This window comes from Thalassophryne amazonica, chromosome 16 (genome assembly GCF_902500255.1).
Source record: "Thalassophryne amazonica chromosome 16, fThaAma1.1, whole genome shotgun sequence".
NCBI lineage: Eukaryota > Metazoa > Chordata > Actinopteri > Batrachoidiformes > Batrachoididae > Thalassophryne > Thalassophryne amazonica.
The window spans coordinates 83,363,994-83,387,857 of record NC_047118.1 but is presented as its reverse complement, the minus strand read 5'-3'; the positions used below and the strand labels follow the sequence as shown (position 1 = coordinate 83,387,857).

The 23,864-nt window shown below is 41.7% G+C and overlaps 1 protein-coding gene across 2 annotated transcripts in view; it reads right to left on the bottom strand.

Annotated features, from left to right (window-relative positions):
* The window catches only part of kat8 (K(lysine) acetyltransferase 8), a 61,137-nt gene that overhangs the window by 7,979 nt on the left and 29,294 nt on the right, over positions 1 to 23,864 (bottom strand). The window contains exons 10-11 of one of the 2 annotated variants that reach the window (XM_034189899.1): positions 21,519 to 21,673; positions 8,861 to 9,054 (exon numbers count right to left, since the gene is read on the bottom strand). In XM_034189899.1, the coding sequence (XP_034045790.1) occupies positions 9,038 to 9,054; positions 21,519 to 21,673 (172 nt within the window). In that variant the 3' untranslated portion in view covers positions 8,861 to 9,037. Of the gene's footprint in view, positions 1 to 8,860; positions 9,055 to 21,518; positions 21,674 to 23,864 lie in introns of those variants that run through there. The other variant, XM_034189898.1, reaches the window with a different exon arrangement.

Genomic DNA, 23,864 nt, shown 5'->3' with positions numbered 1-23,864 from the left:
GAAGAGAATTTGCAAATCATTGTATTCTGTTTTATTTACATTTCACACAATGTCCCAACTTCATTGGAACTGGGGTTTTATATATATATATATATATATATATATAATAATGACACTGCAGTTGCACTGTTTCCAAAGGTGTGAAAATGACCATTTCTCTACATTGGTGGCCAAGTGGTTAATGCGCTTGGTTTCAGTGCAGAAGGTTCTGGGTTCAAATCCCACCCCTGCCACATTTCTACATGTAATGTGGAGTTGCGTCAGGAAGGGCATCCAGCGTAAAACCTGTGGCAATTCAACATGCAGAACCCCCTTGGATTTGCTGTGGCGACCCCGACTGCAAACAAGGGCAGCCGAAGGGACTTGCTTACTAATGTGGACCCGCTGGTTCAGGTCCACAACTTATTCCTCAACCTCTGTCAAAGCTATTTAAAGGTGTCAATCATGATGACCTGCGGGCAAGAAAAAAGAATTGTCCGCTGTTTAATTCACACAGTTGTGTTTTTTGTTTTTTGTTTTTTAAACTTTCGCTCCTCATAATGTGCCTTTTCCGTGGGACAGCACACAAAGGTTCTCTGGTGTGGACTGACTTTTCAGTCAGTGTTTTCCACCAGCACTTGCGTGCCTGGCTCTAGTCCAGAAGCCCAGACCACACAATGTTCATCATATTCTAATCCTTCACTGACTTTGCCACAAAAAAGTATTTTGCCCTAAGATTGCGAAATTTTGGAATGTTCAGCTGCTGTAAACAATTTCTTTCAGTTATTTGCCATCCAGCATGGAGGTATACCGTCTCAGGGTGTGGTTTGATGAGGTTAGTGCATACCCTCTGTAATAACTAGAAACCTGTTAGCAGGCACACAGAAAGGTCCCCCACTGTGTCATAACAGCAGCTTGTAGGCATTTTGTATCAGTGGTTGTAAATCTTTTGTGATGAAATACGGGAATTAAACTGCTTCAACGTTTCTACTCAAGAGTCCAACAGATCAGTTGATATATACATAATTAACAAATTTGTACCAAAAGGTTTTCTGTTTATTTATTTGAAGGCTTTTTTGTTTAAGCCTTTGAACAGCATTGAATCTAAGATGAGACCATCCTTGAGACCGAACACCAGCACACAATATTGAACCAGAAACCAAACTCTTCAGATTATGAACTAAAATATTACTACTTACCCAAAAAGGGTTCCAGTCTGTCCAACAGTGTGCGAAATGCAGTGAGGAGAACCCAGGCCCTGCCTTTTTCCTCCACCTCATTCTCTGGCTGTTTAAGTCCAGACCAGAACTCCGGAACCACAGAGGAGCTCAGATTCATCTGCATGGTCTCCAAGAGCCAGGCACTCAGCAAGCGATCCAGACCGACACCCCCGAGGCAGAGCAGCAACTCAGACAGAGTCTGGTCCGACAGGGAACAGCCAGGAGACACCTGCAAACACAGCTACATTCAGCACCACACATGGTAGATTCATGCCTCAAAATTATTATTTCAATCCAAATATGTGGATGAAAATGTGGGTGGTTTGTGTGTCTGTTTGTTAACAGGATTATTTAAAAGGTTTTCATCCAGTGAGTCCTCATAAAACCTGGTGGAGTGATCAAGCTGATGAAGAGGAAGCAGCCAGTAATCTTTGGTACTGACAGATACAAATGTAGATCTTCTTTCTTATTCACACACCTCTCTACATCAGTGGTGCTCCAGTGGACCCACCTGCTCCACACACTTGCATGCTCAGGCTTCTACGGTGAGGCAGCAACTCTATCACATGAGGCAGCTAAGGAGCTTCAGGATCCTTTCTGCAATCCTCAAGACATTCTACACAACCGCTCTCTAAAGTATCCTGACTCTGGGTATCACAACATGGTTTGGCAAATGACAACCACTCTGTCCATCATCACATAGCTCTGCAAAAGTGATCAAAGCAGCAGTGAGGTGTGCCACAAATGTTCTGCGCTCCCTGCAGGACCTCTACATCAGGTGCTGCAGGACCAGGGTGAACAAAATAATGAAAGACCCCTCCCACCCAGTAACTATCTGTTATGCCTGCTGAACTCAGGCAAATGATTCTGCCGTCTACAATGAGGACAGAGAGATTCAGGAGACACGTTTATCCACAGGCTATTGCTCTACAATCACGAAAGTCTCCCTTTCATCAGCACCCTACTGACGACACACCACTGCACTGCAATAAACTGCAACACTGTATACATTATTTAGATTGCACAGATCAGGAAGGGCACACGCCACGCATTAACGTCGCATTAAAATTAAAAAATGTCCCATTAGGCGCACGCACGCACGCACACACACACACACACACACACACACACACACACACACACACACACACACACACACACACACACACACACACACACACACACACACATATCAGGGTTGTCCCCAGACAATGGAAACACGGCGCTGCGCCATCTTAGTGTTCTGACAGCGCCGTTATACTACTGTTCTCTGCTCTCGGGTAGTTTTCTAAAATCCAGTCAGGCTGTTTGTGCTGAACTGCCCACTCGACCCTCCACCGCCAGTAGAGAGCCGAGCAGAACAGTGCTGCAGCTCAGAGAGCACAGTGAAAAAAAAACTGTCAAAGTCTTCCAATAAAAAAGAGCTCCTTCTGCATGCATAGCTCCAGAAACTGATTTATAGGCTTTATTTTACAGTTGAAAGCCTTCATGTTTTCCAAAGTTTGCTCAAATACTGTGTGAGAGTGAAGAAACTCTCGTTCCCTCACACACACACAGAGAGAGAGAGAGAGAGAGAGAGAGAGAGAGAGAGAGAGAGAGAGAGAGAGAGAGAGAGAGAGAGAGAGAGAGGAGAGAGGAGAGAGAGAGAGAGAAGGAAAAAGTGTGAACAGCGGACGATTCAGACAGGTTTTTCCATCCAGGATTTCATCATTAAAAGAACAGAATTACTCCTTTACTTCTTCCAGAATTATTTTTTTCATTTTCTTTTTATTATTGTTGTTTATGCACCAATAACACCAGATCAAATTACTTGTATGTATTAACTTACTTGCCAATAAATTTGATTCTGATTTGACAAATCAGTCCAGATTTAGCTCTTGTTCAAACAAGACAATTAAGGGTTATATTGTTTTTTTTTTTTTAAAAAAGTATTCAATCCCACTCAAAAAATGTTGGAAAAAAAAAGGCAAAACTGTCAACATGACAGAAAAACTCTGCCTGTCTTACTGGATTAAAGGTACAGTCTGTCATTTTTAAAGAGGAGAGCAAATGTTAATGTTAATGTTAATGTAATGTTTTTAAACTTTTCAATGTTATTTATTTTCTTAACTTAGAAAAATACAAAAAAGAACTTTGCTATTACAACATAAGTGCCATTTTTTGTCTATTATTCTTGCTTTCAATGCATCTAAAACCAGTCAAAATGACTCGTAACGTGCGCCGCCTCAGGCGATAATTGCCAACAGCACCGCTATACTAAAAATTTCTGGGGAGAACCCTGCATAACTTTGTGTGGTAAATTTAATGTTATAAACTCATTGCAATGATATTTGACAATTATACCATTCTAAAGGAAACTGTCCCATTATGTTTCCAAAATGGAGCCAGTGTCTCATTGGCTTCTCTTCCCTTCCTGATCACTGAAATTGATTTCAGGTTTCTGTTGTACGTGTTGTTTACAAGCTCTTTTTTATATGCTGTGGTTTTGGCTTCATGCATGTAAGTGGCTATTTTACACTTTGTAGATTGCATTTTGTAATTTATGGCTTTTTTAACAAATTATTTTGCAAGGGTTGACAGGCTTACATGTCCCACATATATTGCACATGTGGTACAGAGGTGAGGAAGAGAGCGCAAGCAGGGTGGAGAAAGTTGGCAGGAGTGATTTGCAACAGAAGAATATCTGCACGAGTGAAGGGGAAAGTTTACAAGACTGTAGTGAGACCAGCTATGTTGTACGGCTTATAGACTAACAAAAAGACAGGAGACAGAGCTGAATATGGACAGGATTAAGAATGAACACAGAGGGACAACACAGATAGGACAGCTGGAGAGAAGTGAGATTGAGATGGTTTGGACATGTGCAGAGGAGGGACCCAGGGTATATAGGGAGAAGGATGCTGAGGATGGAGCCACCAGGCAGGAGGAGAAGAGGGAGGCCATGCAGGTGGGTGGTGTGACAGAGAAAGAAAAAGAGGACAGGGTGAGCTGGAAACGACTGATCTGCTCCTAACGGGAGCAGCTGGAAGAAGTTGTTTAAAGAAGCAAACTGCCAATTTATATTATGCAGGTATTAATTATCTTGCCAGATTTCCATTGTCGTATTTTATTTTTAGCCCGTTTTAGGGTGATACGGAGACACATTTCACTGCCGGTTATAGTGCAGCAGATAAGAGAATATTTAGAGCGGAATCCTGCAAATGGTGATAAAAGCATCAAATTCGGCAGAAACAGTCCTCAGACAATCCTCTTTTGAAAAAAAAATGATTGGCCACTTGAATTTTCAGTCAGCGTTCAGGTAGGGGTCAATTGAAGAATTACACAGGAGTGAAAATTAAAAGATGCTCCAATCATCTTGAAACCTATGCCACATTATTTGCCTGATCATAAAGATTCCAAAAAGGTATGGTTTGGACAGTCTATAACTGAATTCTATGGAGTTATGGGATAAAAACAGCAAGAATGGTGACAAAGGTCAGTGTCGGTTTGTACAGCGGTCAAAAGTTAAAGTTGCTCCAATTTTGGTAAATTGATGCAAATTACTAGTTAACAGTTTTAAAAATGAATAGTATGGACCATGTATCATCTTTACTTATCACGTTACGGGCTAACATATGTCACATGTCATAGAATCCAATAGACGCAGACCTCGTTTGACCTTTACTTTGGAGACCAAGCATTCAACACTGTCAAAACTATTCCATTTATTAATCCTATTAGCTCAACCAATAATTTGCATCTCTTTTTACCAAAATTGGAGCAACTTTAACTTTTGACCCCTGTACAAAATGAACCTGACCTTTGTCACCATTCTTGCTGTTTTTAATCCCATAACTCCATAGAATTCAGTCACAGATAGTCCAAACCGTACCTTTTTGGAATCTTTATGATCAGGCAAATAATGTGGAATATTTTTTCAATATGATTGAAGCATCTTTTAATTTTGACCGCTACCTGACCACCGATTGAAAAGTCAAGTGGCCAATCGTTTTTTTCAAGAGGAATGTCTAAGGAGTATTTCTGCCGAATTTGATGCTTTTATCACCATTTACATGATTGTTTCAGTTATCTGATGCACTATTATACATGTGACAAATGAAACGTCTTGACTGATGTGAAGAGGAATATCAACGTTCTAAAAGAGCTTTTATTGCCGCCCAGCAAGAATGCAACTAGTGACCTTGTTTATTTCTATTTGCACCAGCGGGTATTAATGTTAAACTCACCAGAGCTGCAGTGACACTTTGCCAGGCTTCAGCAGGCTGGAAAACCAACATCTCCACGGACTCTGAACGCATCACATTCTGCTCCATTTCTCAGTTACCCACCAAACTGCTGCTTCAGGACATAAAATCTACCTAAACGCGCACATTATAACTTATAAGTACTTCATCAGAGGCGACATACCGTAATTCTTATATTTTACGACAAATAAATCGCTCTTCCTTGTTGCCGCATCTTCTTCTCGTCCCCCGGTCTTTTCTTTTGCCTTAAATTTAAAGGCGGTGGATACCAGCGTTAAGTCGCATATCGCCACCTGCTGTATAGGAGGGTGCATAGCAATGTACTGTACATCTTCAACTGCTTATCCGGGATCAGGTCGCGAGGGCATCAGTTCCAGCACCAGGCCACATTAACCACCTCTGTCTGGAGGATCCGAGGCGCTCCCAGGCCAGAGTGGAGATATCATCTCTCCACCTAGTCCTGGGTCTACCCGGGGTCGCGGCTCTACTCCGAGCTCCTCACGGATGAGGAGTCTTTTGAGAACACTTGAGATTTCACTAAAATCTGGTGCAGACAAGCTTTGGGTCATGACGTTTGTCAGATTTTAAACCATTTTTTTATTTGTATTTTGACAAAACAGCGCCCCCTACCTTCACTGCTATTCAAACGTGGACAGAGCCTGTAGGTGGAGCTACACAAGCAACAATGGGGGAAAAGCCCATAGACTAAAAACTTAAATATACCGGTTTGCCAAAGGAAACAAAGTCTGAGACCCATTTCTAGAGGTGGGCGATACCGGGAATTTTGGTATTGATCCGATAGAAAGTAAATACAGGCCCAGTATCACCGATATCGATACTTTTTCATATTTAAGTTTCATAGATCCAAAGTATCCAAAAGACCTAGGATAGAATTTTGCCAACCATTGTACGTGACAACAAAATACTTTATGATCACAATCAACATTTTTGTTTAAAAAATATCACTCAACACAACTTAAAACAAAATTTCCTGGGGTAGAGGGCTGACAAACCACAATACAAGGGTGTGCTGCTCCGTGTTGTGTGACACAGTGCAGCGCTGCTCTTACAGAGAGTAGACTTTGATTAATCTGCATGCGCAGTAGTCAGTGCATGCGGGAGAGAAAAACAGCTTGAGTATCGATCTTCTTACACGAGGATCGTTCGATATCAATACTAGCATTGGTATCGATATTAGGATCAATCCGCCCACCTCTACCCATTTCCACTGTGTCCTCTGGCACAAGACAAAACGGTGATGGGAAATATAAAACTTCACTTTGACAAATTTTATCTCGAATTGTTGTTGACACAGTTTCTATGAAAGAAAGTGGACATCTGCAGAAGTGGCTGGAGCTGGTTGGCCTTTTTCTTGGCAGTTCTCCTTTTTGGCTGCACAAACTGGCGTCACGACTCACATTTCAGTCACATCACACTGTTGACCGGGCATCTCGGTTTTCAGCACGGTCCTCTGGTACGTCAAAGGACAGGTCATACTTGCATACATCTTTAGACGCATCTGCAGTTTCTCCATACAATGGGTCTTTTGGAATACGAACATCTTGGCTGTGGTAAATGTGGCCTGGCAAGGACTGCAGCTTTTTTTTATGTTTTTTTTAAATATTACTTCATTTGAAACCTTGTCTTGCCAAGTGATTCCTAACAGTCAAAACAGGCAGTATAGTTGGAAGCCGTTTAGTTTCCTGGTTCTTCATAAGAAAATCCTCCTTTGTACCACTTTCCCCCATATTCAAGGACTTAAATGTTCAGATGGTTTGCTTCTGAGAGTGCACCGTGATGTCTGTGGGTAGGTGGGATTTGACAGATCGGTGTCACCAGCTCTGCTCCTGGAAATCACCTGCCCTGTTTTTTCCATATGTACCTGCTAAACCACAGCTGATTCATCACCTCTGCCATTTCCTTGGGCTTGATTGCCTCAGAACACAATTTTTTAAATTCACATTAGGTGGAGCCAGATTTTGATCTCCTGAAGGGTTAATGACCCATGTGTCAGAGTAATCTCTAAGCAGGCGATCTGTGTGGTCTAGTGACTTTAAGCCTGATTTTAGATTAATCAAAGCACTTTATTCCTCCAGTGCTACACCTTGTCCAAACCCAACCTGGTCCTTTGCCCGGATCTTGCGATTCCCTCCAGGTGCTCCTGCTTCCTCCCACTTCCAAAGACATGCAGATTAGGTGACTTTAAGTGACCGTGGGTGGGTCGGTGAGTGAATGAGTGAGTCTGCCCTGTGATCAACTGGTAATCTGTCAGCCCTACCCTGAAAAAAAGAACCAACTTAATTTGTTTAATTTGGGAACACCTGAATGTTCTTTGCAATTAAGTTAATAAGCTAGATTAACATATCAATCTAATTTATTAACTTAATAGAAACAATTCAATCAAGTTGGTTCAAGTATTTTCTTTTTTCAATGTTTAATCCTTAACATGACTAAGCATGTTCACTAAAGTAATGAACAGCTTTGTTTTTTTGTTGTTGTTGCTTTTGTCACAGTCTAGGCCAAGAGAGGCCAATCTTGTGTAATGACAGACCAGACAACCAACAATATCACATAATATCAAATTTGTCTCCATTTAATTTCTTCTCAAATAAGGGCCATTGGGACCAAGAAACACCCCGCATCAGGTGACATGAACACATTAATGACTGATGGAGGCAGAATCCAATGGATCCAAATAGTTTATAGGGCAGCGCAGTCTCATTTGAACCTTGCATATTGCAGGATTTGACCACTTATGGGGACAGCTGGTCCCATTGCGCAATACATACACAGCATCAGTGGTGGGCACAGCTGACCAAAAAAGTTAACTTTGATAACCATTAATCCTCTAACTGAAAAGTTAACTTTTATAAAGCCACCCTAAAACATTTAGTGGAAGTTACAGCTAAAAGCTAAACCAGTAACTTTTAGTGCTGACTCCAGTACACTGTCAGCTACTGACAACGAGCCAGTGCTGTCTCGGATCAGTCTTCTCTCAGCAAAAAAGACCTGGTGATCAGAGGGAAAGGAAGTGCAGCACAAAAAAGCGTCATCACGATTGTCGGGGCGTCCTTAAGATTGTCGGAAGGGGAAAATCGGGTCTGATATCGGCCTAATTATCCTGCCGCGTGAACCAGGCCTTAGGGAATAAGACACCTGAGTGATAAACATCTCAGGCGTCCTCTGTTACATTATGTTTGGATACTTCAAGTGGGCGAGCACACACAAAAAGTGGTTCATCTCTGATGCTGTGCTAACATTTCAAAATGAAACTGTCACGGTCCAAAACAGCATGCACAATAATAAATACCCACAATCCATCTGTGAGGTTTTACATTACTGTGATTTTCCTGTAGCTGTAAATAGGATGAGTCACACAAACATCAGAAAAAATTGTTTCTTTTTTTCCCACATACATTTTTTTTTAAAAGTACAGACATGTGTTATTTATTGTCTATGTACATATCAGCAGGGTCTACAAATGAAAATGGGGGGGGACAAAAACAGGTGGCGCTGTGGCCCAGCTGCCAGCGTGGAGTTCCACTTCTCACTTCTTGGACAACTTCGCCTGCTTATTTTTGGGAGGCGCCCACTTCAAACACACCGGTCCACTGTGAAAGAAACAAGAGGTCAAACACTGACACACACATGCACACACACACACTGTACTTTAAACACCAACACACGTACGCCAGGGACTGACTCAAAACAACTCTCAGCCAAACCCATAAATGGGTTAAGAGGCGGAGCATGGGCAATACAGGCCTGACCTGGGTAGGAGGAATGACGCCTGGACACGCCCACCCACCTCAGAGTTACAAAGAAGCTAAAGCTATCAGGCTAACCCTTTATTTTGGGTGCTTTATTAATGCTTTTTTTTTGCAGTGGGTGGTGGTTTTATAACAGGTGTTATAGGTGCAGGTATTAACAAGAGTCACCAGGAGATGACATGCCCCCCACCCAAATCAGAACTACAAAGTGAGTTCACCCTTATACTAAATATGAATGAAACTGGTCAACTGGTTCTTAAGATAAGACACAAGACAGTGGAATGTGGTGTTCATTTCCAAATTGAACGCAGTGTTGATCCGGGATGTCATCTGACTACCACAGAAATGGCAGAAGATGTGGACATCAGCACTTTTTCGGCACATTCCACTGTTACAGGATTTTTTGTCATGGAAAGAGGAGCGGAGGAATGCACCACAGAGCCGCGAATGGCGCTAGACAAAAGCACCTCCGTGTTGGTCTCACAGGACGGCTTTCAGATGGTTTCAGACGGCTTTCCGTAGCTTTTCAGTCGTGTGACTATCCGAGAAATTGTGGATGAGCTGGACATGCCAGAACATGTCCTGTGAGGCTTCATCACGGCGTTGCTTTGCGCCATGCGGCTCCATCCCGATGCGTAAATTCCTCCGCTCCTCTTTCCATGACAAAAACTCCTGTAACAGTGGAATGTGCCGTTCATTTCCAAACTGAACGCAGTGTTGATATGGGACGTCATCTGACTACCAGAGAAAATGCAGAGACGTGGACATCAGCACTTTTTCGGCACATTGAGACAGACGTGCGGAGGAATTCACGCATCGGGACGGAGCCGCATGGTGCAAAGCAACGCCATGATGAAGCCTCACAGGACATGTTCTGGCACGTCCAGCTCATCCACAATTTCTCGGATAGTCACACGACTGAAAAGCCACTGAAAGCCGTCTGAAAGCCATCTGAAAGCCGTCCTGTGAGACCAACACGGAGGTGCTTTTGTCCCACGCCATTCGCAGCTCTGTGGCGCATTCCGCCGCTCCTCTTTCCATGACAAAAACTCCTGTAACAGTGGAATGTGCCGAAAAGTGCTGATGTCCACGTCTTCTGCCATTTCTGTGGTAGTCACAACGATGTCCCGGATCAACACAGCGTTCACTTTGGAAATGATCTGGTTGTTTCAGCCTGTCGATCGGCGCTCAGAGTGCGGCGCGCTCTCAGACGCTGTGGGCGGTCTTTAAACCGGCTGTAACACTCCTTAATCTGTGTGATCCCCATAAAATCGTCCCTGAAAGCCATCTGAATTTTCCGAATTGTGTCCACCTGGCTGTCTCTCACAGTTTCTGGAAAAATTTGATGCAGCAAAGCTCCAAATCGTTCAGACATTTTACTCCAAATAAAAATCCGACGAGGGGGGTGGACCACTGCTCACACAAAGCCTGCTCACAGGCGAATGACGCAACCGACAGGCGTGAAAAAACTCACGCACGCGCACAAAGGTTCAAGCTTGGCTGATGCAATCACACGTGATTCAAATCCATATGGTTTTTGCAAAAAATAAAATGGTCGGATAGTTTTCTAACAGACCTCGTATAAACTGGATGTACTCACTGGACAAAAGCAAAGGTCCCAATGTTTCTGTATGGTTTTCCATGTAATAAACACAGTACATAAAACTTCCTGTCCGATCACATTGTATTTCCATTAAAAACCCCTCACATGTCCCGGACAGAGCAGTCTGGACGTAGGTACAAAATGAAGTTCAGCACTGACACTCACCTATTCCAGGAAAGTGGGCACCATATTTCCTTGATTAAAAGACTGGGCATAGACTGTTTCAAACTGGGCTGAGACCCGGCGCCTAAACAAGGCAGGGTGTAATTCAAGGCCGGTGATTATTAACAAAATGCTGCTTGCTGCCTGCACTGTAACATGTTGTTAAGTTTCACACATATCCCTGGGTGTGATGAAAAAGACAACCGCTTTAGATCAGCGCCCTCTGTGGGGCTGCGAACCCGCATATCTGCATAAAAACGCAATGGAGAACTTTAAAATAATTACACACGTCAGTGTCACTGCATGGCACAAAGTTATGGAGTTGGAGAAGCATAAATCAGGCTTTCGATTTTAAGGTACCGCACCGCAGCAAACTTAGAAAAAAAGAGTGACTCGACAAAGCGTAATCTTTTAATGCACATAATGTCTGGCGCTTAATTAAAGCAGGCATTTATTTTTTCAAAGTTTTGACGCTGTCATTAAATGAGGCAGGCCCCTATTCAAGTTCAAGTAAATACGTTCTGTGCCTCCTGACTGCAACTAATCCTTAATGATGCTTTTATACATAGGCAGGTGCGTTACGAATGTCATATTTGCGTCATTCTTGCCATATTTTTGTCATTCTTAACGTGACTTAATGCATCTGAATAGGTTTCTTAATAGTGTGTGTTGGTGCGTGATATTGGTGATTTTCGTGGAGCATGTTTCAGGCTGTCAAAAAATTTTCCACGAATGTCACACCCCACCCTCATTTCGCCTCAAGTCGTGGAGGTCACAACTAAGCGTGTTGACCCATAACAGAGTGCGACAGTGTTCTTCTCTGACGTGCGCACAATTAAACCCTGCTGCACCGCATTCAGTTTCATTGCTGCAGTATGCTAAAGGACAGTGACGCCAAGTCGGCTAAAAGCCTCGTTCCAATGCTCATCAGCGCACTGCTGCAGGTGGTCCACCTGCTGCATGTGCCTGATGTTTGGGAAAATGAGCGAGACGAGAGCTGCGTGAAGCAACACATCTGGCTCTCTCAATCTCCTCCTCTCTGCGCCACTCCATGGCACAGAGCCCAACTCAACATGCAATCACAAAGTTCTTCTGCTGTGGATTTTGAGGAGCAAACTGGAGCGATCTGAATTGTTCAGCAACTGACGGTTAGATGAATATGGGTTGCGATAGCGCGCAACATTATTCTTGACCATGCGTAATGGTTCCTGATAATTCTCCAGCAACACATGCCATTAATCGTAACATTACATTACATTACATACAGTACATTTTTTCCGCAAATCTGACTGGTTAATTGTGAGAGATTTCAGACCATAAATTATCATATAAGCGGTGGTAAAATATTAAAACCGTTTCACATTTGATGTGTTACTCTGCGCCCTGGCTGCGCGCATTGCTATGCAGATGTCAATAATGGCACTGTCAGCTGAGAGTGAGAGGTTGCCAACCACCATTAAAAATGAAGAGAAAAAAAAAAACAACTGGTGGCGCAACGACACCGAAATAGATTAATGTAAGATAGCATACAAAAGCAGTGATGTGGATTCTGCTCACAGAATTTCAAGTTTGGCACGAAGATGATGGTGCTACAGTAAGCTTTGACAAGCCGACCACACCCCTTGTCTGCGTACCATTTTACCAAGATATATTATTATGCAGATTAAGATGTACAAGCCTTCAGTGGTGGGCACGGATCCTTGCAAACGTTGGAATCGGATTAGAACGAGAATAACCCCCTTGTGTCTGATGATTTGTGGACGTTAATGCTGGATTAGGGTTGTAAATAGCCATTTTACGTGTTGCAGTTAAAACTCAATTTGCAACTATCTAGGGGAGGTGATGGTCTAGTGGTTAAGGCGTTGGGCTTGAGACCAGAGGATCCTCGGTTCAAATCTCACCCTGACCGGAAAATCACTAAGGGCCCTTGGGCAAGGTCCTTAATCCTCTAGCTGCTCCCAGTGTGTAGTGAGGACCTTGTATGGCAGCACCCTCACATCGGGGTGAATGTGAGGCATTATTGTAAAGCGCTTTGAGCGTCTGATGCAGATGGAAAAGCTCTATATAAATGCAGTCCATTTACCATTGAGTCGGCAGTCATAAATCTTCTTAAGAAACCGGGCTTGGATCCTGAGTTTGGAAAATTACAGGTCTGTATCTGGTAAGGCCTCTACTGGTGGTTGGCTCTCACTGCGGTATTGTATCACTTCCTGTTCCGGAGCACAGCGGTGTTTTGCTGTAGCTGTTAGCTGTTTAATCTGCGCAGTTAGATTGATCTAGATAACTAGATAACGATTTGTTTCACAGTGTAATCTTCACGTGCCTTAACTAAAGCACTTCCCTCTGCTGAATCACTTCTAAATTATTTACACGTTATTCACTTTCTGTGTTTTTAGGAATCCGCTAGTTTAGCGCAGCTACTAGCTCTTAGCCGATTTAGCATGGCGGCTTCTCCTGTCTCTCCCGCACTTTTCTGCTCTGGGTGTGAAATGTTTAGTTATTTCCTCGGCCCTCCTTTAGCAGTAATGGTACTTGTAATAAGTGTAGCTTATTCATAGCTTTGGAGGCCAGGCTGGGCGAACTGGAGACTCGCTCCGCACCGTGGAAAATCCTACAGCTAGCCAGGCCCCTGTAGTCGGTGCGGACCAAGGTAGCTTAGCCGCCGTTAGTTCCCTTCCAGCAGATCCCAAGCAGCCGGGAAAGCAGACCGACTGGGTGACTGTGAGGAGGATGCGTAGCCCTAAACAGAAGCCCGTGTACAACCGCCACCGTTTTTCCCCACTCGGCGACACACCCTCCGAGGATCAAACTCTGGTTATTGGCGACTCTGTTTTGAGAAATGTGAAGTTAGCGACACCAGCAACCATAGTCATTTGTCTTCCAGGGGCCAGAGCAGGCGACATTGAAGAAAATTTGAAACTGCTGGCTAAGGCTAAGCGTAAATTTGGTAAGATTGTAATTTACATCGGCAGTAATGACACCCGGTTACGCCAATCGAGGTCAATAAAATTAACATTGAATCGGTGTGTAACTTTGCAAAAACAATGTCGGACTCTGTAGTTTTCTCTGGGCCCCTCCCCAATCGGACCGGGAGTGACACGTTTAGCCGCATGTTCTCCTTGAATTGCTGGCTGTCTGAGTGGTGTCCAAAAAATGAGGTGGGCTTCATAGATAATTGGCAAAGCTTCTGGGGAAAACCTGGTCCTTGTTAGGAGAGAACGGCATCCATCCCACTTTGGATGGAGCAGCTCTCATTTCTAGAAATCTGGCCAATTTTCTTAAATCCTCCAAACCGTGACTATCCAGGGTTGGGACCAGGAAGCAGAGTTGTAGTCTTACACACCTCTCTGCAGCTTCTCTCCCCCTGCCATCCCCTCATTACCCCATCCCCGTAGAGACGGTGCCTGCTCCCAGACCACCAATACCAGCAAAAATCTATTTAAGCATAAAAATTCAAAAAGAAAAAATAATATAGCACCTTCAACTGCACCACAGACTAAAACAGTTAAATGTGGTCTATTAAACATTAGGTCTCTCTCTTCTAAGTCCCTGTTAATAAATGATATAATAATTGATCAACATATTGATTTATTCAGCCTTACAGAAACCTGGTTACAGCAGGATGAATATGTTAGTTTAAATGAGTCAACACCCCCGAGTCACACTAACTGCCAGAACGCTCGTAGCACGGGCCAAGGTGGAGGATTATCAGCAATCTTCCATTCCAGCTTATTAATTAATCCAAAACCCAGACAGAGCTTTAATTCATTTGAAAGCTTGACTCTTAGTCTTGTCCATCCAAATTGGAAGTCCCAAAAACCAGTTTTATTTGTTGTTATCTATCGTCCACCTGGTCGTACTGTGAGTTTCTCTGTGAATTTTCGGACCTTTTGTCTGACTTAGTGCCTCAGATAAGATAATTATAGTGGGGCGATTTTAACATCCACACAGATGCTGAGAATGACAGCCTCACACTGCATTTAATCTATTATTAGACTCAATTGGCTTTGCTCAAATGTAAATGAGTCCACCCACCACTTTAATCATATCTTAGATCTTGTTCTGACTTATGGTATGGAAATAGAAGACTTAACAGTATTCCCTGAAAACTCCCTTCTGTCTGATCATTTAATAACATTTACATTTACTCTGATGGACTACCCAGCAGTGGGGAATAAGTTTCATTACACTAGAAGTCTTTCAGAAAGCGCTGTAACTAGGTTTAAGGATATGATTCCTTCTTTATGTTCTCTAATGCCATATACCAACACAGTGCAGAGTAGCTACCTAAACTCTGTGAGTGAGATAGAGTATCTCGTCAATAGTTTTACATCCTCATTGAAGACAACTTTGGATGCTGTAGCTCCTCTGAAAAAAGAGAGCCTTAAATCAGAAGTGCCTGACTCCATGGTATAACTCACAAACTTGCAGCTTAAAGCAGATAACCCGTAAGTTGGAGAGGAAATGGCATCTCACTAATTTAGAAGATCTTCACTTAGCCTGGAAAAAGATTCTGTTGCTCTATAAAAAAGCCCTCCGTAAAGCTAGGTCATCTTACTACTCATCACTAATTGAAGCCGAGTATTCCTATTGAGCCGAGTATTCCTTTAACTTTAACTAGTAATGACTTCATGACTTTCTTTGCTAACAAAATTTTAACTATTAGAGAAAAAAAATTACTCATAACCATCCCAAAGACATATCGTTATCTTTGGCTGCTTTCAGTGATGCCGGTATTTGGTTAGACTCTTTCTCTCCGACTGTTCTGAGTTATTTTCATTAGTTACTTCCTCCAAATCATCAACATGTCTATTAGACCCCATTCCTACTAGGCTGCTCAGGAAACCCTACCATTAATTAATGCTTCGATCTTAAATATGATCAATCTATCTTTATTAGTTGGCTATGTGCCACAGGCTTTTAAGGTGGCAGTAATTAACTATTACTTAAAAAGCCATCACTTGACCCAGCTATCTTAGCTAATTATAGGCCAATCTCCAACCTTCCTTTCTCTCTCAAAAATTCTTGAAAGGGTAGTTGTAAATCAGCTAACTGATCATCTGCAGAGGAAATGGTCTATTTGAAGAGTTTCAGTCAGGTTTTTAGAATTCATCATAGTACAGAAACAGCATTAGTGAAGGTTACAAATGATCTTCTTATGGCCTCAGACAGTGGACTCATCTCTGTGCTTGTTCTGTTAGACCTCAGTGCTGCTTTGATACTGTTGACCATAAAATTTTATTACAGAGATTAGAGCATGCATAGGTATTAAAGGCACTGCGCTGCGGTGGTTTGAATCATATTTATCTAATAGATTACAATTGTTCATGTAAATGGGGAATCTTCTTCACAGACTAAGGTTAATTATGGAGTTCCACAAGGTTCTGTGCTAGGACCAATTTTATTCACTTTATACATGTTTCCCTTAGGCAGTAGTATTAGACAGCATTGCTTAAATTTTCATTGTTATGCAGATGATACTCAGCTTTATCTATCCATGAAGCCAGAGGACACACACCAATTAGCTAAACTGCAGGATTGTCTTACAGACATAAAGACATGGATGACCTCTAATTTCCTGCTTTTAACTCAGATAAACTGAAGTTATTGTACTTGGCCCCACAAATCTTAGAAACATGTGGTCTAACCAGATCCTTACTCTGATGGCATTACCCTGACCTCTAGTAATACTGTGAGAAATCTTGGAGTCATTTTGATCAGGATATGTCATTCAATGCGCATATTAAACAAATATGTAGGACCTGCTTTTTGCATTTGCGCAATATCTCTAAAATTAGAAAGGTCTTGTCTCAGAGTGATGCTGAAAAACTAATTCATGCATTTATTTCCTCTAGGCTAGACTATTGTAATTCATTATTATCAGATTGTTCTAAAAGTTCCCTGAAAAGCCTTCAGTTAATTCAAAATGCTGCAGCTAGAGTACTGACAGGGACTAGGAGAGAGTATATCTCACCCATATTGGCCTCTCTTCATTGGCTTCCTGTTAATTCTAGAAGAGAATTTAAAATTCTTCTTCTTACTTATAAGGTTTTGAATAATCAGGTCCCATCTTATCTTAGGGACCTCATAGTACCATATCACCCAATAGAGCGCTTTCACTCTCAGACTGCAGGCTTACTTGTAGTTCCTAGGGGTTTGTAAGAGTAGAATGGGAGGCAGAGCCTTCAGCTTTCAGGCTCCTCTCCTGTGGAACCAGCTCCCAATTCAGATCAGGGAGACAGACACCCTCTCTACTTTTAAGATTAGGCTTAAAACTTTCCTTTTGCTAAAGCTTATAGTTAGGGCTGGATCAGGTGACCCTGAACCATCCCTTAGTTATGCTGCTATAGACTTAGACTGCTGGGGGGTTCCCATGATGCACTGAGTGTTTTCTTTCTCTTTTTGCTCTGTATGCACCACTCTGCATTTAATCATTAGTGATTGATCTCTGCTCCCCTCCACAGCATGTCTTTTTCCTGGTTCTCTCCCTCAGCCCCAACCAGTCCAGCAGAAGACTGCCCCTCCCTGAGCCTGGTTCTGCTGGAGGTTTCTTCCTGTTAAAAGGGAGTTTTTCCTTCCCACTGTCGCCAAGTGCTTGCTCACAGGGGGTCGTTTTGACCGTTGGGGTTTTTACGTAATTATTGTATGGCCTTGCCTTACAATATAAAGCGCCTTGGGGCAACTGTTTGTTGTGATTTGGTGCTATATAAATAAAATTGATTTGATTTGTATCTAATTTGTCATTTTTATCCAAAATTTTTGAAAAAAGTGGTCTCTAATCAGATGTCGGAAATTTGACTGAAAAAACATGTTTGAGCTGTTGTCAGCATTTTGTTGAAACTGCACTCACTAATGTGGCAAATGATTTATTAACTAATATGGACTCAAACTCTGCATCAGTGTTATTTATGGTTATTGGACCCAGTACTGCATTTGACAGGCAATCGTGTCCTAATAAATCATGGGTTAAATCAATAAATGTTCATCTGACTGAAATTTTTTCCTGGCAAAAATCAATGCCAGCAATTCCCTAAAATGTGGCGTAGTGGGGGCACACACTGTTTTTTCCTCAATAAATACAATAAACACATTACACAGCATACAAATAAATTCTAAATAGCCTCTAAGGAGAGACAGACAAAGCATAAAAAGAATGCAAAACCTGAACATAAAGGTACATAAAAGGGTGGTGGGGGTGGGGTGTAGTCTTGATTCTGAGGGGTCTGGAGGTGCTCATCCAGAACATTTTTTTAAAGACCAAGTCAAATTTTGTGTATTCTGGTGAATTTTAATGGGTATGAAGCCCTCTGAATCAAATAAAACTCACTTCAATCTGTGAAGTAAAAACACAGTATTGATTATGGGGGGTCTGGGGATCTCCCCCAGAATTTTTTTTAAAAGAGCAAGTTAAATTTTGTATATTCTGGTGAATTTTAATGGGTATGAAGCCCTCTGAAACAAAGAAAACTCACTTCAAACTGTTAAGCAAAAACACAGTATTGATTATGGGGAGTCTGGGGGATCTCCCCCAGAATTTTTTTTTAAAAAAGCAAGTCAAAATTTGTATATTCTGGTGAATTTTTATGGGTATTAAGTCTTCTGAAACAAAGAAAACGCACTTCAAACTGTCAAGAAAAATTCTTTGTCTTCTGTAGTATTTTGATTTGTTCTAATCCAGTAAATGCACCAAATGGGTGCTGTGTTGCTGCTCTACAGTCAATAAAATACAAAATTAGGGCCTAAAGCAACTGACAACGTTGTTCTGCTGTCACCAGTTTTGAAAACGCATGTTGCACTGAGAAACTCAAAACTGGCTTTTCACATTTAATCTTTAAAATTCTCTCACTCCTAAAACAAACTGGGGCTGCAACTAATGATTACTTTAGTAATCGATTAATCTTTTTTTACGTACATGTGAGTTTTGCCATTATTTCTTGAAGTGAGTTATTAAAAGGCCTTTATCATGCAACATCGTTTGACCTTGTAATAAAGTTATGATGTTATATTCTTGTCAAAAACATACCTCGAATAATGTTTGTTTTATTTTGAGAGATTTCCATCAGGTTTCATCCGATTATGAGCATTTTTAGATGCCTACAGAAACTATCTCACCACTGACAGCAAGAGTCCACAAAAAGTATTTTAAAGGCCTGATTAAAGTGTAATATGTGATCTTTAATAAGATATTTTCAGGAAAAAGACACAAATGTGCAATTCACTGCATTTTATTTTTTTGTGTAAAAACACAGCTTAGATGTGGTTTGACCGAAACAAATTGTCATTAAACTAAACCAGTTGTATATAATTCTCGTTTTACATTACTTAGTCCAGATTTCATTTTATTTTACCTTATGTTTATATTAGTTGTGCATATACTCTGAATAATTTACCGTTAAATTTCACGATCTTTCATTTGGCTAAAAATTACTCGCACCACGGAAAGCACCTTTTTGTAGTTGCACTCAAATCTCGTTGTAATGGAAATTACAATGACAATAAAGGCGATTCTGATGATTATTATTATTATTAATATATAAATAAAAATAAAATTATAATTCGTAATACATTTGACTCTTTTATGACAACAAACACTAAGCCATTATTTATTATACAGAAAACAAGCACACAAACTGTGCTGAGATGTGAACTGCTTAATCTTAACTTTATCATTGAAAACGCCATAGACATGCTAACGCATTAGCATCGGCCCCGTTTTTAAGTTATAAAAATACATCAACTGTTTTAGAAGACCATAACAGGTCGGTTTAATATAAAAAAGGTAAATATTACTCTCAGACTTATGCTCTTTAGGGTTTTAGCGGGGGAAAATTAAGATAAAGCGACAAACCATTGAAGCAGAGTTGGATCATTGCTTCATTGGTTCAAAGCAAACCCACGCCTCGCTCTACTTGGGGAGTGTCTGCCAATGTTCCCACAAAGACAGAGAGGATAAGGACCGTGGCTCATAGCAAGCAGTAAACAGAGCGGAGACGAGTGAAAATTCACACAGTCCCTTCCTCCGCAGTCCACGCTGACATTGCTGCTGTTTTGATTAGCGCAGAATGGGATGTTGCTTTGACAGTGAGACTATCATATTTCGGCCCCAAAACACACATGACACCACGTGCGCACGCGTATGTATGGTTTAAATTTTCCAAATGACGGAAATCCGTCGTGGTGACAGAGAACTTTAACCCATGTAATAAATAGACTGGAGAATTATTTTGCCACTTCTGGTACAGTGATCGCTTGGCTGAGGTCATATTTGAGTCAATCCCAGTGCATTGTTTTAAACAATGCAGCATCTGATTATACCATTGTTTAGCACAGGGTCCCTCAGGGTTTAGTTCCAGGCCTATTATTATTCTGTCTTTAGGTTGCCCCGTTGGGCAAGATCATTCATGGTTTTGGACTGAACTTTCACTGTTATGCTGGCTTACAGCTGTATTTTCCTATGTTAGCAAAACTGTTTAATCGCTGTGAGGAACTGGTTGTCAGCCAACTTCCTTCTCAATTCAAGCAAAGCTGAGATGACGGCCATCGTGCCACCAAAATAAAGAAACGTGTTTGAGCATTTCACTATCTCACTGGGTGGTTGCATGACTCAGTGTAGTGAGACTGTCAGGAATCTCTTTTTTGATGCACATATTAAAGAGGCTACAAGAGCGAAGATTTGCAACGCATTGCAAAGATCAGACCAATTTTGTCCTTGGCTGATGCAGAGGTATTGATCCACCATTTTGTGTTATCCAGAATTGATTTTTGTAATGCTTTGTTTTCAGGTTTGTTACTTAAAAGCATTAGAAGTCTGCACATGATTCAAAACAGGAAACCCTGATCATATAACCCCAGTGGTGGCATCTCTTCACTGGCTGCCTGTTCATGTGAGGGAAGATTTTAAGGTTTTGTTGTTAACTTTTAAAGATTTTACACGGTTATGTGCCATCCTAATTTGCCAATTTTATTCAGCCATATGTGCTGGCATGTGCCCTGTGATCACAGGAGGCAGACCTGCAATGTGTTCCAAAGGTGAGGGGGAAAAAAAAACAAACAAAAAAAAAAAACAAAATCAGTGGTGGTCGATAATTTGCATGCATCATGGCTGTGGAACAAACTGCCATCTGAGATTAGGTAGTTGAGGTCTGGACTAAATCTGGATTAAAAACACACCTTTTCTTAACTGCCTACAGCTGTTGACAGTGGGAAATGTTTTAGTATCTTTATTTTGTTTTTATGTGATTTAAAATTCTTTTACCTTATTAACTGATTTGGCTTGAAAAACACCTTGTTAAAGTGCTATATAAATATAGCTATTATTATGGGGGTGTACAACAAGGGGCTCTCTTTTGGATCAGGCCTCAAGTGGCAACTCATGGAACTGCAAGATCTGACCATTTCATCTTAGCTTAATTTTCCAGCACCAAATGTTGGGCCTTGAACAAAACAAGTGCAAAGAATGTGTGAAGATTCAAGTTAATCACACAAACGCTTCACCTGCTGTGTCCAGGCAGAAACACTGTCAGCTGTGACAGCAGCGTACCTGTGATTGGTGGTTTCTTGTACTGGGCACTCTTGAGATGCTCCTCTACTAGTTTGGGCGTCACACAGATAACATGCTGACCTTTCCAGTATTTCACCATGTTGAGCGACTGCAACGTGCTGATGATGTCACTCTGTGTGATGCTCGTCATCTGACTGGGAATACACATAAGAATCATCTGAGAACTATTGTCGATGTGTAATTTAAAGAATAATTTATTGTGACAGTGTTATGGTTCAATCTACTATCATTCCCACCACTCAATCAGCACTTAATACCTCAGGAACTTTTCCACTGCACCAGTACCAGACTTTTGGAACTCCAAGCCAGAAGTTGTGATTTTCATCGGCTATGGGCCCAGTTTTAGTTTGGGTTCCAGTTACAAGTCTCTGTTGAGCAAGAAGTATGAAACCAGACCCGAGTGGACCATGGGGGCTGACTACTGCACTGCTGTCTGTTGACTGGCTGCAAATGATGGGTCACGCTCCTACTGCAGACCTGCTAATCTTGAAGGCAGTCTCAGAAAACTCAGAAAGCAAAGTACTGTATTTTCTGAACTATATGTTGCTCCAGAGATGTTTGCATCGGTCTGTAAGTCAGTAAAATACACCTGAGTGATGTGCATTTTAAATTGTAAGTGTATATAGATTAGTAAAAATTCATAATACCTGCCAGCTCTAGCTTTCAGTCTTTATTAGAAAAAGTTTGCTATAAACTCACTAAAATTTGAGGGTAGGCCTAGTTTTGTCTTTAAATATGGAATACAACCCGCACCATTTTTGGTGTTTAGGTACGTCACTGTGTAGTTATGAGATTTGTAGTGAAAGGTTTGGAAAAGTTCTCTACAGTAGAAGAACAAGTTCAGTAGGTTTAAGTTAAATGCCTGTAAGAAAAAGCACACTGCAATTTATTATAATGTGTTCAAATGTTATTAGGGAAACATCATACACTGTGTTCAACCCCCCCCCCCCCCCCCCCCCCCCCCCCCCACACACACACATGCACTGAAAAGTGATTAGAAAAGGGAATTGATATAGAATCAGAAAAATTAAGAGAATCAGTATTCTAATCCAATTAGGTTTTTTCACAAATCTGATTGGTTAATCGTGTGAGATTTCAGACCATAAAATATTGCGTGGATGGTGGCAAAATATTAAAACCGTTTCACATTTGATGTGTTAGCCTGCCCCCTGACTGCATTGCTGCACAGGTGCCAACACTGACGCATCACTTGAGACCGACAGAAACTAGTGCAGCAACGACACCGAAATGAATTTAATAGCTTTAAAGTGGATATGACACTTAAAGACAACATAGTCTTATTACATGTAACAAAGGTTACATAATTCAGTCAACCTAAGCGTTTTGGGAAAATGGACGCGGTTCTCCCGTTATATACAACATCTGAACGTCCCGCCACTGAAAAATGTGCACGCCCCGTGACCAGCTTCCCGCTGAGCACCAAACCTGAAATACATCACTACGTGTAGACCGTATCGGCTTGCGCACCTGGTGGCTGTTGATTACGCTTTTTTTAGCGGCAGAAACTTTGATTAAACACAGCTCTCGGGGACTTTTGTCGATATGCCAAGACCAGTGTGTCGCAGCATATTGCACAAACACAAGGGCGAAAGGTTTTAGCCTTTTCAAGTCCAGGCAGATTGATCGAAAGCTGCGGTGTTGTACGATGCACGAAATGTCCGGCTGCCACTTGCTCCGCTCGCACACACGCATTTGCTCCCGACAGCAGACACTTTCCTCTACCGTCTCCATGTTCTCGCACCGCTCACAGGAACACATAAAATGTCAACCCCAAATAATATGTTCACAATAATCTTGAAATGGTCAAGGAACTTGTAAAAATAATCAGTGCAATACGTAGTAAACACGGCGGTGGCATGTTCACTGTTGTTTTCGGTGATCTTTTTCGAAACTTTCGCCGTTTATTTCCTATTCTTTCATGAAAATAACGTAAGTAAACACGGATGAATGCAATGCCAGGCACTCGAAAATGGCAAAAACCCGAAGGCAATGACGGCGGTCCGCAAGTAATAGCTACACTATCACGGCTCCATAACAATAACAAAGGCAGTAAACAGATGCTAGAATCGAAAATGCTATAATTATAGTGTTATAAACAGCAGCAACAAAAATCAAAGCCTACCTTACCATTCCGTATTCTGAAGCCTTTCAAAATCCATCGGAATTGGCACGTCTCTTGCCTCTGCTTCGGCTCTGCCATAAACACCGCCGGCATTATTTTTGCTGCCAGAATGCTCCTGGTTTGAATGTTCGTCCGAAAGATACGGCTCAAATCTGTAGGGTCTAATCACTGCTGCAACATCC